Source organism: Eurosta solidaginis, chromosome 3, assembly GCF_040869045.1.
Source record: "Eurosta solidaginis isolate ZX-2024a chromosome 3, ASM4086904v1, whole genome shotgun sequence".
Taxonomy (NCBI): domain Eukaryota; kingdom Metazoa; phylum Arthropoda; class Insecta; order Diptera; family Tephritidae; genus Eurosta; species Eurosta solidaginis.
In genome coordinates, this window is record NC_090321.1 from 245,675,054 (window position 1) to 245,692,468 (window position 17,415).

The 17,415-nt window shown below is 36.5% G+C and overlaps 1 protein-coding gene across 17 annotated transcripts in view; it reads right to left on the reverse strand.

Annotated features, from left to right (window-relative positions):
• Nucleotides 1–875: 875 nt before the first annotated feature.
• The window catches only part of nahoda, a 364,546-nt gene continuing 348,006 nt past the window's right edge, over nt 876–17,415 (reverse strand). For 12 of the 17 annotated variants that reach the window (XM_067775822.1, XM_067775821.1, XM_067775819.1 and 9 more), the window contains one exon: nt 876–6,905. In XM_067775822.1, the coding sequence (XP_067631923.1) occupies nt 6,156–6,905 (750 nt within the window). In that variant the 3' untranslated portion in view covers nt 876–6,155. Of the gene's footprint in view, nt 6,906–10,509; nt 10,851–17,415 lie in introns of all 17 variants that reach the window. The other 5 variants (XR_010951298.1, XR_010951299.1, XR_010951297.1 and 2 more) reach the window with 5 other exon arrangements.

Sequence of the window (17,415 nt, forward strand, 5' to 3'; positions counted from 1 at the left end):
TTCCAAGGCACTTTATTATTTTATAACAGCCAATATCTGAAATTCCTCGCAGTCACGCTGTTTGGCCGATGCTTCTTCCTTCCAAGTAGTAATAGAACTCACATACACTATGCACTGTAGAGCATCTTGGTCATGTAGGCTGCCTCATTATTTTCAGAGGCGGCGCAATAACAGCATTTTTTCGCGAGAGCTGGAACCATATAATGTTGCAGCGGCGGTCAGTATTGAGTGAGAAATGTGGTAACACTGTTCGTCTAAGTCCTTTTTTGATGAGCCTATTATCGGGTCGATCTGTTGATGTTCAATTATAAATTGATCTATAATTTCGATTGACTGAGAGGAAAAAGATTTCTCTTAATGAGGAGATGTCAGAGCCGAGCCAATCATCCGTTGTCTGGGACTATTTTCTTCGCTGCACAAATAAGTGTGCGTATCTTGCCTCCCACAAGGTAATGATACACATCCAGGGCACTTAAACAAAATTATTCTATACGAATCTTCCCGTGATCTTAGTCTTCTAAAACAACAACTATCGGCAGACGACCTAGATGCATATAATCGGTCTAGTTACTGGTCTGAAGTAAAAAAACAGATGCAAATTTCAGAAGTTTCATGCAAAAAAATATACTTTAAGGCTGGGCTTTAGGAACAATTTTCCGCCGCTGATACGCTGCAGTCAGCGCCGTAACCGGTATCAGCACAAACAAACTTTGGAACCATACATTACCTCCTGTCATCATTTAAGTCGAAGCTATCACTCTATTCATAACTTAACGTTTTAAGAGTTTAAAATATTGGTTCCAAAATAAAACCAAAAAACGAAAGGCTTCTATCATTATGAAAATAATTTAATATTGGAATAAGAAAGTCATTAATTTGTTCAGAGTTTACTCACTTTATTTTTGTTATTTAAATAGAATAAACCTAAATTATAATAATTTTTTATTATATATATTTTACAATTATGTTATACTTAAATGTACATAAAAATATTTTAGAATGTTTTTAGCACTATTTAAAAGAAAATCAACTAAAATATGCAGAATTATTTAGTACTAAATTAAAAATATTTTTATTCGCTTAAACATAAAATAAAATATAAGTGACTACGTGTTACTCTTTGTGATGAGTGCCTAAACAAGTGTCTCTTATGACTAAAAGTTACAAAACATATTGTATACATTTTTATTATTATTTATTTTTTGATGTATGTACATATATAGCTCTTTATTATGATTGCTATTCAATTTAATTAAAGTTCAACAAATTATGTTCGTAAATTTTCTTTTCATCATCATAAACTCTTGCAAGTCACTGACAATATCTTCAAACAGTCGTTTTGCCGACATGAGCCCTCCTATCAAATATGACGATGGTATACTTATTATAGATAGTTCAATCAGCTAAAAGTCGACAGAACCTCTTCTCAAACTCAAGTTTATAGCGAGATGCACGAAAATCTGGAGTTTTTACACAACTAATTTGATTGAAATGTGTGATTAAAAACTAAACATTTTAAAGTTACTTCAAAACATTTTTTTAGTTGATCGTAGTTGCCACATTTTTTTGTCAGATTGTGGAATTCACGAAACTTACCCTACAAGAATACTGACTATCATATGACTATCATCTGATTGTCAGCAATGTCAACCTAACGATCAGCGCCTCATACAAACTTTCTATCACAAACTTAAGGGGACTTGCGCAAATGTGATGTAAACAACTGTGTACGTGTGAGTTTTTGTCTCCTTCTTATACACCAACATGGCCTACTGATTAAGTATAAAGCCGTACTGCTCACTCTCATTCCTTTTCCTGGATCAGTGCTGACACTCTAACTATCAAAAAGTGTCATAAATGATAGTTTACTGTAGATATCAAGTTTGACTGTTATACTATCATAAATGATCATTGTTATATTCCGCCAAAAACGAAACAATGCTTTTTGCTTTTTATTTACTTTATTTCATTACGTTTTTAATTTTGTACGTGATAAAAGCATACGTGTTTCTTATTTGTTTAAAATAAATATACAATTTATTTAAATTAAAATAACAATGCTAGGCCAAAGATAATAAATAAATAAGAGCCACCAGTCTCCTACGAGTGGCAAGTAACTCGCTGGAAATCAAAAAAATTGATGTCTAATGTTTTCTGTGAGGGACATTTTTAATTGTCTCTCATTTATCCATGCCGTGTAGGAACCTTGTGCAACTGTGATTTTTGGAAAGAGAATTAAATAATTAATTAAATACAGTCGGAAAAATAAACACAAATACTCCACGAAAATGTATAGAAGACATTTATAAACATCTTGTCTCAAAAAAAAAAAGTAGCGACTACCTCAGAAAATATCGAGCAAATGCATACAAAGTAACGAGTGACTGTTCTTATTATATTTATCCTCTTTGGTTAGATTACCAATGGTCTCAATGGAGATTTTTACGAGTTTATAAAAGGAAATTGAAAAATATGTTGCGCACCAATTTGTTTAAAATAATTCGCGATTCACGAGTTGCTTTTAAAATTATATTATATTTACCTATGTGGTCTTCATTTAAGTTCTGTCTTGCGCGGTCTTTTCCTTTGATGGTTGCTATGGTGATTTACTAAGAGCGCTCACGATCTGGTGCATTTTCATGCAAATGTATAACTTTGTTACCTCAGTTAATCTTGAATCGCCTTATTATAATAAGTTATGGATCTAACGAGTACTATACATATGTCCCTAGTTGACACATGTCATTAATCCAATACAACACCTCGGAGCTGTTGTGTTTTGAAAAATGAGCTTCGATCACGGATCGTAAAACATCATACGGGTCATACTATTTAAGGGAAGCGTGATAAAGTTATTATGAATGGATTTGTCCTTTTGGAATCAGTCCAGTTGAAATCAATACCAGTCTTCACAACGATTCCGAAAACTAAAATTTCCTTTTTTGGATTATTTTCCATTTTCTTTATGTGTAGATACTTTTAGGGGTTGAAAAAAAAAAATAATTCAAATACAATTATTTTCTATATAAGTAAACATCTGTACAAATTTTCTAATTAAATAGTTATGTAAGTTTATTTCGGCTTTTTATTTTCTATTTTTCTTAATTTTAGTTTAATATATTTTTCAGTATTTTTTTTAGCAAACAACTAGTTGTAACTGAATTAAGTTCACGCTGAAAATTTGGACTATAATGGACTTTGTCAAATGCGTTTTTGAAATACAACGCACTTTATAGGTTAAAAAGTAATTTATAATTAGGCTGCCCCTATTCGTCGGCAAAGTTCAGTATAAATAAATTCAAGTTTTTTGCTGCTCATCTTTATTTTGGATATCTCCGGATGAATAGCCACTTACAATTACTTTTTCAATAAATAATTTATTGTTATAACATCTAATATAATAATGTTTAGTATATAAAGTTATATTTTTATAAATATATTATATTGTAAAAATTATATTTGTAAAGTTGTACCTAATTGTATATTCATCATTATAATTTCGTATATTAGAACGGAGCGAAAACAATATTATCGTAGTCTAGATTGTAAATAAAACTTTAATTGTTTATATAATAGGCTTTTTATTTTTTTCTAACAAATTTTTACTCTAATATACGCTCTTTGATCGAATTCATATTTATATATTATTTGAGGTATGTTTTAAAATTTGAGCTACATGAATACCCCTTATGCACCACCGCCTTTTTATGATTAAAAACTACATACCTACATACACATGTACACACGCATAAAGGAGCTGGAAAACTTTCGATGACACTGTCAATTGTATTTATAATTTTTCTCCGCTTTTTAGCTGTTTCCAGAATGTGCGTTGACATATATAATCGGCGCTGAATATTAACGCATGTAGGCAAAACAAATTGAATTGAAAAAATCTCCCAATGCGATGATCTGTATGGGCACTCTGTTATGATTACACGGAGGAAGTAATTTGTTATGTAAATTGTCTATACAGCAACAACTTCATAAATTTTCTAATAGGCAAAAATTTTTCTAAGCGAACGAATGGTTCAATTAGGTGGCAAGGCACGCCTACATAATATTGGCATTCCAAGCCATACACATTTGGGCTTGACTCACATTAGAGCACGAGTTCATTACTAACATATTTCTCAATTTTGTAGCATTATTTGTGGATAAACTTGAGAATCATATCGTTCTCAACAAAAAAGGCATTTTTTATATATCGAAAAATGTTGTTTTTCAATTTGAGAAAAAGATGTTTCTCAACTTATACTGAAGTGTGATTCCCTGTTTGGACTCATATGTAAGATTCCAATATTGCAGTATTTTCATGCTCCATTAATGCTTCATTAATACTACCAGTGGTGCCACCTTGAAATACATTTTTGTTACAAACTTCACCTCAACTCGATATCTAAGGGATATCAACTAGAAAAAAGTATTAGATACAGATTTAAGAAATAGAAAATTTCTCTAAGATTGGTGATTAATTTAAGAATGAAGTTGCAAATTAACTAGAAAACTATAAATTTTACAAATTTTTTTAAATGTTACGCAATGATTGGAGAATGGTTTTGGATATCAGCTTGAGAACCATGCTTATACAAAACAGCTGCACCAATCCGATTTACGGACGTTTTAGACAGGTCGATCATCCAGTATATACTTTGACATTGAAGCGAAAATTTCCATATTAATTTGGTGGGACAGAAAAGAACAAAAAAACGGCCAGAAAAAGGACTCTTGTAAAAAAGCCCTGACAGGAAACAAAGTTAATGGCTATTGGTGCCCCATCATAGAGCCACAGTAATAACTATGCCATCAATTTTTTTTCTCTCAAATCCATAACCTTCTGATTTCTCATTTTGACTTGAATTTATTTAGCCATTATTTTCTATATTGTATAAGCAGTTAGGTGATGTTATCAAAAATCGATGGTAATATATATGTATGGTTGTGCATATGGCATGGTTATGACTAGGGCTAAGCTAAGCTACGCCTTTCACTTAAATTACGAAGCAAAAATATACATAATTTATCGATAGTCTGCATCGATAGTAATTAGTATTGGCTCCCACGCTAATTTTCCAGATCGAATATACGGATAACCATCCATGCAACGAAAGATTGAAGTTTGCTCAACAAATCATCAGGACGTTCAAGCCTAGTTCAGAGAGAAGGACTTTAAGCGTCAGGCAATATTAAAATAAAACCTCAAAATTTTGGGTAGACGAGTATATATTACAAACACGTTACACACCAGCTTTTAAGGACCTATGTGAAGCGGTAGCAAAGTACTTTGGTGAGAAATTTTTTTTGGCAAATATAAGGTGGAAACGAATTCACGCTTTGTCGAATGCTATTGGAAAAAACTCTGAGCATAGTTAAGGATTTATCACCATAGTTAGTTGCTACCGAGGGCCATGGCTAAATGTAGGAAGACGTCGTTGGTGAGATAACTTTTTACTGTGGTGATTATTTGTCTCAAGAGCAAACTGTAGCTTCAAAAAATTATATTCACCTCATACCTGCCAAAAATTTCCATTCCAAGGTACTTCGCTACAGATTGACACAGACCCCAACAAACAAATATCAATTTAGTACTTTTCCAGCATTTGGTACATGACTTAACAACGTGTTCTCACTACAACTGTTTTTCATATTACCCGTGACCGATTTAAATTTAGACGCTATGACTTATCCCGCCGATGTTTTGGCATAACTACATATCAAAAGTTTGCAAAAGCTCTTAGTTATCACAAAATGGCAATGGTGAGATTGATGAAGCACGAGCTCCAGACATCGCGCTTCATCCAGAAACATCGTTATTTTGATATTTGAATAGCAATTTCGCAAAACAGCGGTTAACAGGAATATAATAAATCCAATCGGAGCTTTAATTAACAGCCTAAAAATTGATGCATATTTAGAAAAAATTTAAATGCTGCTTAGAAAACAGTTTCGCGTACGATCGACTGAAGGTTTTGCAAAGCATCGAAGATATGTAAGTGGCTTACCTCTGTTGATAATAGAGAAAACAATTTTATAGAAATAACTCTATTCGTAATCCAGCCCAGCATTTGCCTCGATCAATCGTTACATGCCACTCTCAAAAATAACTCGCACCCTTTACTTTATATTTTCTCTCTTTCCATTGTTTCAATTCTCACTCAATGCTGCGGCTCCTTATTGTAGTCCACATAAACTCGAACTACTTCACCAGAATATTTACGTTGTGATGGCATAAAATAGAAATCTGGCGTATCAGAGCCACCGCTCGCATTCAAACGTGGATCTTCACGTGATCTTGATCCCTCACGGTAATGCCGTGCATTGCGTTCATCACGCCCATGCGACGCGCCGTGATTTGTGGATCGTTGTGCACGGCGGTCTTGCGTATAATAACCAGATGGCTGCATATTATGGTGATGATGCTGTTGTTGCGCTTGCTGACGTGGCAACGAATATGCACGTTCGGCATAAGAGCTACGCGTATATGGAACACCACGCTCTGTACTACGATCGCGTTCATAACGATCATAATGCGCATTCTCGTTAGATGCTACAGCAATATTGCTACTACTACGCGGCGCTCGTCCATTGCTGCGATAGTCATGTGTGCCACTTTCATAGCGATTGCGGTTACGTGATTGATGACCACCACCACCACCACCGGCACTATGGCTATTTGTGCCTTCGTAGTAAAGTTGTGATTTGCTGGTGGGTGAATGTGACATGGGTAGTGTAGTTTGTTGACTACCTGAATTGTTTGAGGAACGACTGCGTGATTTTTCTTTACCAGAACCGGTGGCAGTTGTCGAGGTTGTGATGTTCTTCTCTTCGGTCTCGCCATACGGATCGAAGGCGTAATTCGTGTTTGAAGTGAATTCTTTCCAAGGAGAATTGTGTATGAGTTTTTGCTGAAATATTATTGAAAAAAATTGAATATTAATTATTGCTTATAAACTTGGATGGAGCGAGTGAGTCCATTAAACCAGTCAGCATAACCGTTTTTTGTACATATAAAGATTTCAAAAATCTTTTGCGATGAAATTAATTTTTTAAGATTATAGGCATACGAAGGCCGTTTGAAATATGTTAAAAGTTGGCTTTATTTATGCATTGAGTTGAGCTATAAAATAAGGGCATTAAAGGGTTAAAGCCAACATTTGGGAATTATAAGGATAATAGGTTTCAATATTTCAAGGAAGATGGTATACCAGTCATACACTTTGCTTGTTGCTATTTTGTAACATGCCCTATAATTGGTTAATTTATTTTTATATATATGGTTTTGAAAAGTATTATTTTTCATCACAACGTACATTAAGACATCTAAATTAATACAAAAATGATAAACAATACTTAAAAAAAAAAAATAAAAAAAATAAATGTAAGGCGCGATAACCTCCGAAGAGATTTTAGGCCGAACTTCTCTTTCAATTTGCGTCGTGCTCCTTTTTAAGTTTTCCTACAAATTGGCGGGACGGGACCTACTTGTTTTATGCTGACTTCGAACGGCATTTGCGAGGCAGATAAGTTTTCACTGAGAGCTTTTCATAGCAGAATACAATCGGAGTACTTGCCAAACACTGCCGAGGGGCGACCCCGTTTACAAATATTTTCTTCTAATTGAAAAATTTATTTCTAAAATTTTGATGTTGCTTTGCTCGGGGTGTGAACCCCGAACATTCGGTGTGGTAGGCGGAGCACCCACCATCACACCACGGTGGCCGCCAACAATACTTAGATTCGATTTTAATAAATTAAATTTTTTTGAGTTAACGCTAGAGTTCTAAAGACCTACTCAAGCTGAAAGTTGGGCTAAAGTACGTGGATGGGCGGTGGGATTCCGCTATCCATTCTAACCTATTTGGAGTGGGCGCTGCTATTGCAATTGCTTCTAGAACTAATATCCTCTACATTTTTATTTTTCAAGTAGTACATCTAAAAACCTCAAAGCAACAAGTAGCAAGGGAGGTCAAGTTTCCTCCCACCCTCTGCTTCCAAATCAGTAGAGATCTTTTTTGGTGTTCCCGATTGGCGTCAGTTATCGCGAATTAGGAATAGCAGGCCTTTTTACGAAATGATCAAAATAGTTTAGGCGGTTAAGCACCAATTAATGATGATGGCGACCATCGGGGCCCCATCGGGTTAGGGGGCTTAAAATATGTCTATACGGCAAAGGACAATGAACATTGATAACACACTCCCAAATCTTCGAGGAGTGCCATTATCTCTGGAACAGCAGCAACGAGCATCGGGGTTTGTATCTGCTGCTAGAATTATTTTACCCAGCACTCGGTTAAAGAGATATACTAGGTCGGGAGTCCAAGGAAAATTGCAGTTTCAACAGTGGGGACCATAGGGAGAGGGGTTTAGAGGCGTTGGTTTCACATTGCAATTTAAGTGATGGTTAGTATCATGTGGGGACACATTGCAAGCAGGACTTACATTTTGTATGTCGGTATTTCATTCCTCCCCCTAACGGGGAGTACTCTCGCCTCATTGTTTATGTGGTGTTCTGGGGACATAAGAAGACAGCCCGTAGCGGTTTTGAGGGCAGTGTTTTGGTACGCCTGTATTTTCTTCCAGTGAGTAACCTTTAGGCTTGGCGATCATATCGGGGACGCGTAGCATGCAATCGGCCGGGAAATTGCTTTGTAAGTGGTAATGAACGTTTCTTTGCCTTTACACCAAATGCTGCCGGCAATAGATTTGAGGATTTTATTACGGCTCTGGACTTTGGGTACAAAATTGCGGTTGCGTGCTCTCCAAAATGTAGATCCTGATCGAACGTCAACCCAAAATTGTTGGGTGTAAGACAGTCGGCAGCGTAATGCCATCGACGTGGATGTTCAATATGGTCGACATTTGGCGCGTCCATCCTGTATATAAGGTCGCCGATGATTTGGTTAGATATCTGCCTTATCAAATACTCTTTCCTTGTCCCCTTTGGGCTAATAAGTTTTCGTGTATTTGTTCAAGACCAATAATATTTGGTAACTGGGACACATAGATAGAGTTCTAACTAATTTTGGAAAAGTGAGCAGCGGCGTTGTCTCGTACTCCATCTTCTGGTTATGTACGTCATCATTTTTGCATCATTCTGGATTTTTTGCAGGCTATTTCCTCATCATCTCGGGGTAGTTTTGGGGCTATATGTGGATTACAACGAGACTATTTGGAATAATATATGGATGATTTCGTGATAATTTTCGGATTGTTTTTGGATTCGTAACCGGGCGATTTTGGATCTATTCCGGGACTAGTTATTCCAGGTTATTTTCGGGATACACCAAAAACTATAATCATTTAGGGATGTTTTCAGATTAAAAATAAAATAAATATAAGGCGCGATAATCTCCGAAGACATTTTAGGCCGCGATTCTCTGCCAATTTGCGTTGCCGCCACCACATTAATTCAGGATTATATCGGGATTGTGTTTGCAATGGCCGAGGGCCATTCCGAGATGGTCTATGGATGGACTATTCCGGATGATTTTCGTAATACATCCAAAACTATTAGGGTCAGCTTGAGACCGTGTTCGGAAATGAGACTATTTCTAGATTACTTCAGGATTATTTCGAGATTGTGCTCGGAATTGTTTAAGGACTATTTCTAGACTACTTATGAACTATTTAAGGACCGTTTGGGGATTATTTTAGGAACATTTTCGGGGTTATTTCATATTTTTTAAGAGAATTTTATGATTATTTCCAAATTATATTCTGATAGTTTCGAGATTGTTTTAGGACTAATTCGGAGAGTTTTGGAAATCTTTTCGAAGTCTGTCGGAGAACCATGTCGGAAGGATTTCTGCAGGACTTTTTTGAGGTATCGCCGGATAAATTCGAGATAGTTATCGAAACTATTTTAGAAACATTTAGGGACAATTTCGTAAAAAAAAGTGTTGTTGGAGATATTGGGCCCCACCCTTTAAACAAATCAAGTTTTTCCTTCCCTCTGTGCATCTTTGCAGGTTTATCTATTTTGCGATTTTGTGCGCTGTAATTTTGGTACTGTTTCAAGATTATTTTCTGGACTGCTTCGGAATTGTTTCCAGGATGGTGTCGGGGCTATACGCAATAATTTTCATCTTGTGGACGCGGTCGCGGTTATAGGCTGGTATAATTTGTATTCTTCTTTCAGACATAGAAAAATACCTGTCATCTGACATTTTGAAATGGAACTTTCAAAATAACTGTTATATACCGTATTCATAAGCAAAATAGCAAAAAACAAATGCTGACTGGTTTACTGTTACTAAGCATATACACATAAAAAGAAAAAAAGTTAGAAAGTTAGCAGAGAAGGAATGAGAATAAGGTGATGCAAATAAAAAAAAATGAACGTTATATATCGTCAAATTAAAAATAAATATAAAACAAAATCTTTCTTATAATTTTATATCTATTTAAAATTTGAAAAAGTGAAAGGATAAAGAGGAAAAAATGCTAGAGAAATGCGTGCAGTTAGTTATAATGTAAAGGGTTTTAAATTGATTTTTTGTTTTTAATTACCAATGCAAATTTGTAAGTACGGGGCGTTGGGACAATTATCGTTTTAATTGCGCTAGGTATTGCTCAAATCCTTCAGGGTACATAAGTAGGTACATTTATTTTTTTATTACTTTTTTTGGTGGGTTCTCTTAAAGAACATACTAATGCACTAATTTTCAGGTAAATTCATTACTAGTATTTTAATTATTATTTTTTTAAATTTTGGTACGATATTTTCATTTAGTGTTTTTTTGGTTTTTGTTTTGCGTCAATAAAGCTCAAAGTTCACTAGAGGGTTGATAGTAGCGTTGGTGTAGCCGTTGCTGGTAAATTCGCCATTCATCGGGTATTACGTAAACAAGCTTTAAATTTAATTACATAATGAATTTTGTTATTAATAAATATGTAATGGGTTCTACTGTATGCATATGGGGGTATGTTCAGTGTCAAGTGCTTCTTATGATGGCATGTGAAGGTATATTTATTACGATTCTCGATTCTTCGACTTTTTCAAAAACCGCGTTTAGTGTTTTTAAAAAATGTGAATTAACTCTTACTAAAATAAAAGAAAGTGGATAAACCGAATTAAGGACCTGGACAAGTTGATATAGGCCTTACGCCATTGTCATAACAATACTTTTACTTATCCACATCAATTGGTTCTTTATGGTATGGTTATGGCTAGGACGTTATGGTATGACACCATTGACCAATTACATTGTTTTCCATAAGGTTGGTTGGATCAACTGTTTTATATGGATATGGATACGTCAACTTTACCAGGACTTTTATATTTTGAAATATATGACGTAGCGTTAGCACAGCCTAATAATATTGACGTTCCATTCTAATAATCAATGAAACTTTCACTATGTCAATATCATCATCGTTAACAAAAAGTTGGTCTTGTGGCGAATGTTGTCGAGTATCCCACATAACTATGCGCCTCCAAAACGAGCAGAGATAACGATAGGTGTATGTAAGTATGAAAGAAAAGAGATATCTACAGGGACAACGTATATGAGCAAAAGCAAATGGATGGCCTAAGAACCGTAACACTGTCAGACTATAAAATGCTGCGTACTGGCAATCAGTTCAATTTGAAGAGTTGGCTTGTTCAATCAAACGAGCCGATAGTACTGGAAGAGGTCCATAGAAGATCCACAAATCTCAAAACACTGCCCTCAGAAAAAAGTTTAATATTGAAATATCAAAAACCTAAACGTTTCGATTATCCACAGATAGATCATTGGCGCAGAACGAAAAATGAGATATCTGCAACGAATGAAAAAAAGTGGTATGAACGAATTACGGCTTAATTCCACCGAAATTTCTATCGATTTAAAAAAGTGGGAAAAATAATTTTACTCGCAAAGTGCGAAAGCACTCATAGCCAAAGCAAATGCATTAGAATCAAGCTCGCAATGGGTTGTGTCTATATTGTAGTCTGCTATATCCCACCTTCTTCTGATCCTTCGGTATATATGGATCATATCTCCCTGCTGAAAATTGTTAATTAAATGTTGAAGCCCATTGATTCGATGATAGTCATGGGGCACTTTAATCTCCCGCATATATTATGGACCATATCTGACGATGATATTGTACCTATTTCTTCAAAGCTGTCAAACAACGAATTTTTATCCGACATGACTGAACTTTGCCTTAAACAGATAAATATAATTCCTAATATGTTCGGGAGGACCCTTGAATTGGTATTTGTTGACGATACATCAAAATGCACTCTTAGCAGAGGTGAACCTGTAACTGTACCTGAAGACTCTTACCATCCTTCCCTGGAAATAGCATACGAATTCGAAACAACTTCTCTGAGCAGCGCTGTATCTAAATACGACTCTAGTTGCAGATTTGACTTTGCGAAGGCTAATTTAAGCAAACTTAATCAAACCTTATCTACAGTGGTTTGGCCCAAATACGGTGGAGATATTGACCAAAATGTTTCTGACTTTTATACCATCATTTACGGTATTTTAGAAAAACACGTACCTATGCGAAAACGTGTGTCTACCGAACCAGTCCTTCTTCAAATTATTCAAAAGGTCGGGCTCTCACTCCGATTACTTGCAGTACTCTATTTTGCGTCTTAAATATTTTGAATTAAACAAAAAGTGCTATAATACGTACATCTGCAAGATGAAAAGGAAAATAACTTGCAATCCGAAAGCCTTCTATGGTTTCGTGAACTCTGAACGAAGGGTTAAAGAGTTTCCATCTGCTTTAAAATACCAGGAAGATTTGTCTAGATACGACCAAGTTATTGCTAATTTCTTTGCACAATTTTTCAAGTCCAACTATTCCGCTGAACTTAACTCTTTTTCAAATGAATATCCATTTCAACTTAACTCACTTAACACAGTTAATATTCCAGCAATACCTCCTCATGAAGTTTTTTCATATTTAACGTCTTTGAGCGAATCTTACAAGTACGGTCCTGATTTAATTCCCACTTGCTTTCTTAAAAAATGTGCTGAACACATTTATCAGCCCCTAACTGATTTATTCAATCTGTCCCTAAAACGTGGAATTTTTCCTTCTGTTTGGAAGGAATCTTTTCTCATACGCCTCCACAAAAGTGGCAGTAGTTCATGTGTAGAAAACTATCGAGGAATTGCCCAGTTGTCGGTCATCCCAAAGTTGTTTGAAGCTATAGTTACCAACCAGCTAACTTTTGCCATTTCTACTTTGATTTCAGAACAGCAACATGGATTCTGTAAAGGCAAATCTACCATTACTAATCTACTTGTATTCACAACTCATTTTTCTATTGGATTTAGAGAAAATCTTCACACCGATTATACCGATTTCAGTAAAGCATTTGGCAATGTATCCCACTCCTTACTTATCTACAAGCTTAATCGGCTTGGTTTCCAACCTGGTCTCACCCAGTGGATCTCGTCGTATCTCTGCGGTCGAAAGCAAAAAGTTATTTTTAAAAATACTCTTTCTAATGTCATTGATGTTCCCTCTGGCGTCCCACAGGGCAGTCATCTAGGTCCAATTCTGTTCTTGCTATTTATTAATGATATTTGTATCACAATAAAATATTCCAAAATCTTAATGTATGCCGATGATGTAAAACTTTTTAGGTCTTATGCGTCTATCGAAAGACTTCCCTTGCTTCAAGCGGATTTAAACTGACTAGTTACCTGGTGCAACGTGAATTCAATGCCGCTGAACATCAATAAATGTAAATTTATGTCCCTCTCTCGGAGATCTTTGCCTGCAACCTATTATGTAATTAATAATTTTGTGTTCTATCAGTAAACTATTTTGTGGACTTGGGAGTCACGATAGATACTAAACTTAGTTTCAACTTTCATATTAATGGTACTGTCAATAAGGCTAGAGGTGTTCTTTCATTCGTAACACGGTGGTCCAAAGAGTTAGTGACCCTTATGTAACTGAAGCACTTTTCACCACTTTAGTTAGACCAATACTAGAATACGGATCAATAGTCTGGAATCCTAAATATCGAGTTCATACAGATAGACTTGAATCAGTACAAAAGCAATTTCTACTTTTCTCTTTAAGAAATTTTCAGGGGGACTCTGCGTATAATCTTCCTCCTTATACTTGTCGGTTGAAGCTTATCAATCTCTTCAAGGCGTAGAGAAATGCCAGGCGCAATATTTATGGCTAAACTACTGAATGGATTGATTTCTTGCCCAATTCTCTTAAACGAAGTAAACTTTAACGTCCCATCACGAGTGTCAAGACAATACAAACCTCTTCTTTTGAGGCAGTGTAGAACTGATTTCGAATTAAATGAACCTTTTCGGTGTTTGTGTCATGATTCCGGATTCAACGGATGCACTTCTTACCATAAAGAAAACTGTCCTATCCTATCTTAACTTGTAACAAAAAGAAACAAAAACAAGGAAGGACGGGACTGTCTTCGGCTCTGCCGAAGACTTCATACTTTTCATGAATGGGGATGAACAATAATCTTATCCCGTTCGTAATCTCCAAATAGTCGGATGTATAAGATAAGAAATATATAGTGAACAGATGTACATACCTAAACGATTTTTAAGATAAATATAAAATAAAAAGTGGCAAAAACCCCCTTATCTGAACGATCGGTTGTATGGGATATATTATATATAGTCCGATCGAAATGATTTTTACAGAAAATCTTCTATGATATACTAGAATATATATCACCAAGTTTCACGTTTTTGTATTGGAAACTAAGAGAGAAATGACCAAAAATGTTTCTATCTGAACGATCGGTTGTATGGGATAGGTTGATCCTATATACTGTGACGAATATGAGTGACACGAGGTGATACTCACATCCCTAGTCTGATGCTAAGTAAATGAAGTCACAACAGCAATAAAGCAGACAGTCCTTTGTATCTACATAAACGAATAAAACATTATGTCTACACATATGTACGTACACGCAGCCGAGAAGAGATGCTCCCAAAAGTATGCAATTGTAATTGTTGAAGTGTCGCTCACGCATATGAGAAGCTATATACGTGTATCTATAGTTATAATTATATGGCGGCAACTAAGTAAATTCTGGAAGCTCCTAGAAGATGCCACGAGGAAATCAAAGAGTATAAAAGTACCAGCGGTAAAGGCGCTATAATCAGTTTCGATTAAGACGATATCTAGCGAGCAATAGCAGTATTATTTTGAAAGTCAGTTTCATTTAAGCTATCAGTTTGGTTATTAAGCCAGCTAGTTGCAAAGTATAAGTGTTATTGTGAAGTACTTTAATAAAGGCCATTTTTCCATTATTCAATATTGGAGTTATTTATTCAACAGTTTAGTGATACGAACTTAGCAAAAAGGCAAATAAGAGGATTTGCAAGCAAATTCGCTACAATTGGTGTCAGAAGAGGAATTGTTGAATAAATTCCAGAGAACAACAAGGACATGGCAAAGTTAAGTGAATCCCGCAACTGAAGAAGGAGTTGGAGAACCGTGGATTGAATACAACCGGCATTAAACTCGAACTTCAGGCACGACTACGAGAGGCAATGGAATTAGAAGGAATTGATGTTGAAGAGTATGTCTTTCATCTTGATGGCGAGGAGACAACAAAAATTGAAGAGAAAAAGGAAATATCGCAGACAATTACCAACACAGACTTGAACATGATATTGGCTGCAATAACTGCTCAAACATCGACAGTAACATCCAAGATGGAAGCGCAAGAGGCACGTATAACAGAAATGTCATCACAAATATGGCATCTCAGCTGGAATCGCAGGAGAATCGTATAACAGCGAAGATTGAAGCACAGGAGGCACGCAAATGTCACCTCAATTGGAAGAGCAGAAGACATATATGGCATCCTAGCTGGAATCACATGAGACACGTATTTTATAAATGTCGGCACAGATTACATCAAAGATGGAAACACAACTGAAAGAGCAAGAGGCGCGTATATCATCAAAACTCGAAGCGCGTATGGACGAGAAAATAACGCAGTTTGAAGAAAAATTCGAGGCAGAGGTGGATGCGTTGAGAGGTCGTATACAGGAATTGCAACTTAATCGGCCGGCTGCTTCAGCGAGTTATACGAAGGTAAAAACTCCATCTTTTGACGGTTCTGTTCCTTTCCAGGTCTTCAAGCTACAGTTTGAGAAGACCGCAGCAGTGAACAACTGGAATGCGGAAGATAAAGTTGCTGCACTGATCGTGGCATTGAAGGGGCCAGCAGCGGAAATCCTACAGACGATTCCCGAAGGAGAGCGGAACAATTATGAAGCATTGATGGCTGCTGTAGAACGACGTTATGGAAGCGAGCATAGAAAACAGATATTCCAAATTGAGTTGCAAAACCGCTACCAAAAAGCAAATGATACATTGCAGGAGTTTGCTTCAGATATTGAAAGATTGGCTCATCTTGCAAATGCGGACGCACCCGTGGAATACATTTGCTGAAACGGTATCGCATGCACTGACCCAGGAAACAGCCTCACTTTTGAGTAAGCCAGCGTACAAAGGTCATCGCGTGGATGTGGAAAGGCCAGACTAGGTAGACGCAATTTTGGAAGCATTGAAGGATACGCAGCAGAAGAATAATGATGCAGTCAAATGCTTTAAGTGTGGGAAGCCAGGGCATATTGCGCGTTTTTGCAACACCAACCCTAACAGTTCCACCAATGTGGGTGGTCGTAAACGCAGAGCAGAAGGTGATGAGCCAATCTCCAAGACCACTCAATCGTTAAACTAAATCGAGTCAGCCGCAAGTGGTGAGAGCTGGCTCACGCAATTGAATGCCCCATAATCTCTATCTCGCAGATTGGAAGAAGATCGATCAATCTTACTGTTGGAGGACATGTGGACGGAAGGGAACGTTTACTGACTGTAGATACGGGTGCATCTCATTCCATCATTCGAGCGGATTTAGTCAACAAAAAGATAAGACCATTGCTTGGAGCAAGATTACGTACAGCCACGGGAGAGGACATCCAGGTAATTGGAGAAGTAGAATGTGAAGTAGCAATTGGGAACGTCACAGTACTACACAATTTTATAGTGTCAGATATTGTTGATGAAATCATAATTGGAGTGGACTTCTTAATCAACCCAGGCATGAAGATCGACATGCAATGCAAGACGATGCGATATAAGAACATGGATGTACCACTTAATTTCTGCTACGAGAGAGGCTACAGCAGTAAACGAGTACTGGTGGAAGAGAGTCAGCAAATACCACCAAAATCCGAAGCAGTCATCTGGGCAAAGGTTGATGGAGATTGTGGGACAAACAAATTGTGGGTTGTCGAAGCAGCAAACAAATCAGCACCGAGCATACTTGTAGGAAAAACCCTGGCTATGACAAAACAAGATGGACGTATTCCGGTAAGAATACTCAATGAGTTCAAGTCACCATCACCGCTAAAGAGGTTGAGGACGCCATTGGTCGCGCTAAACCATCCAAAG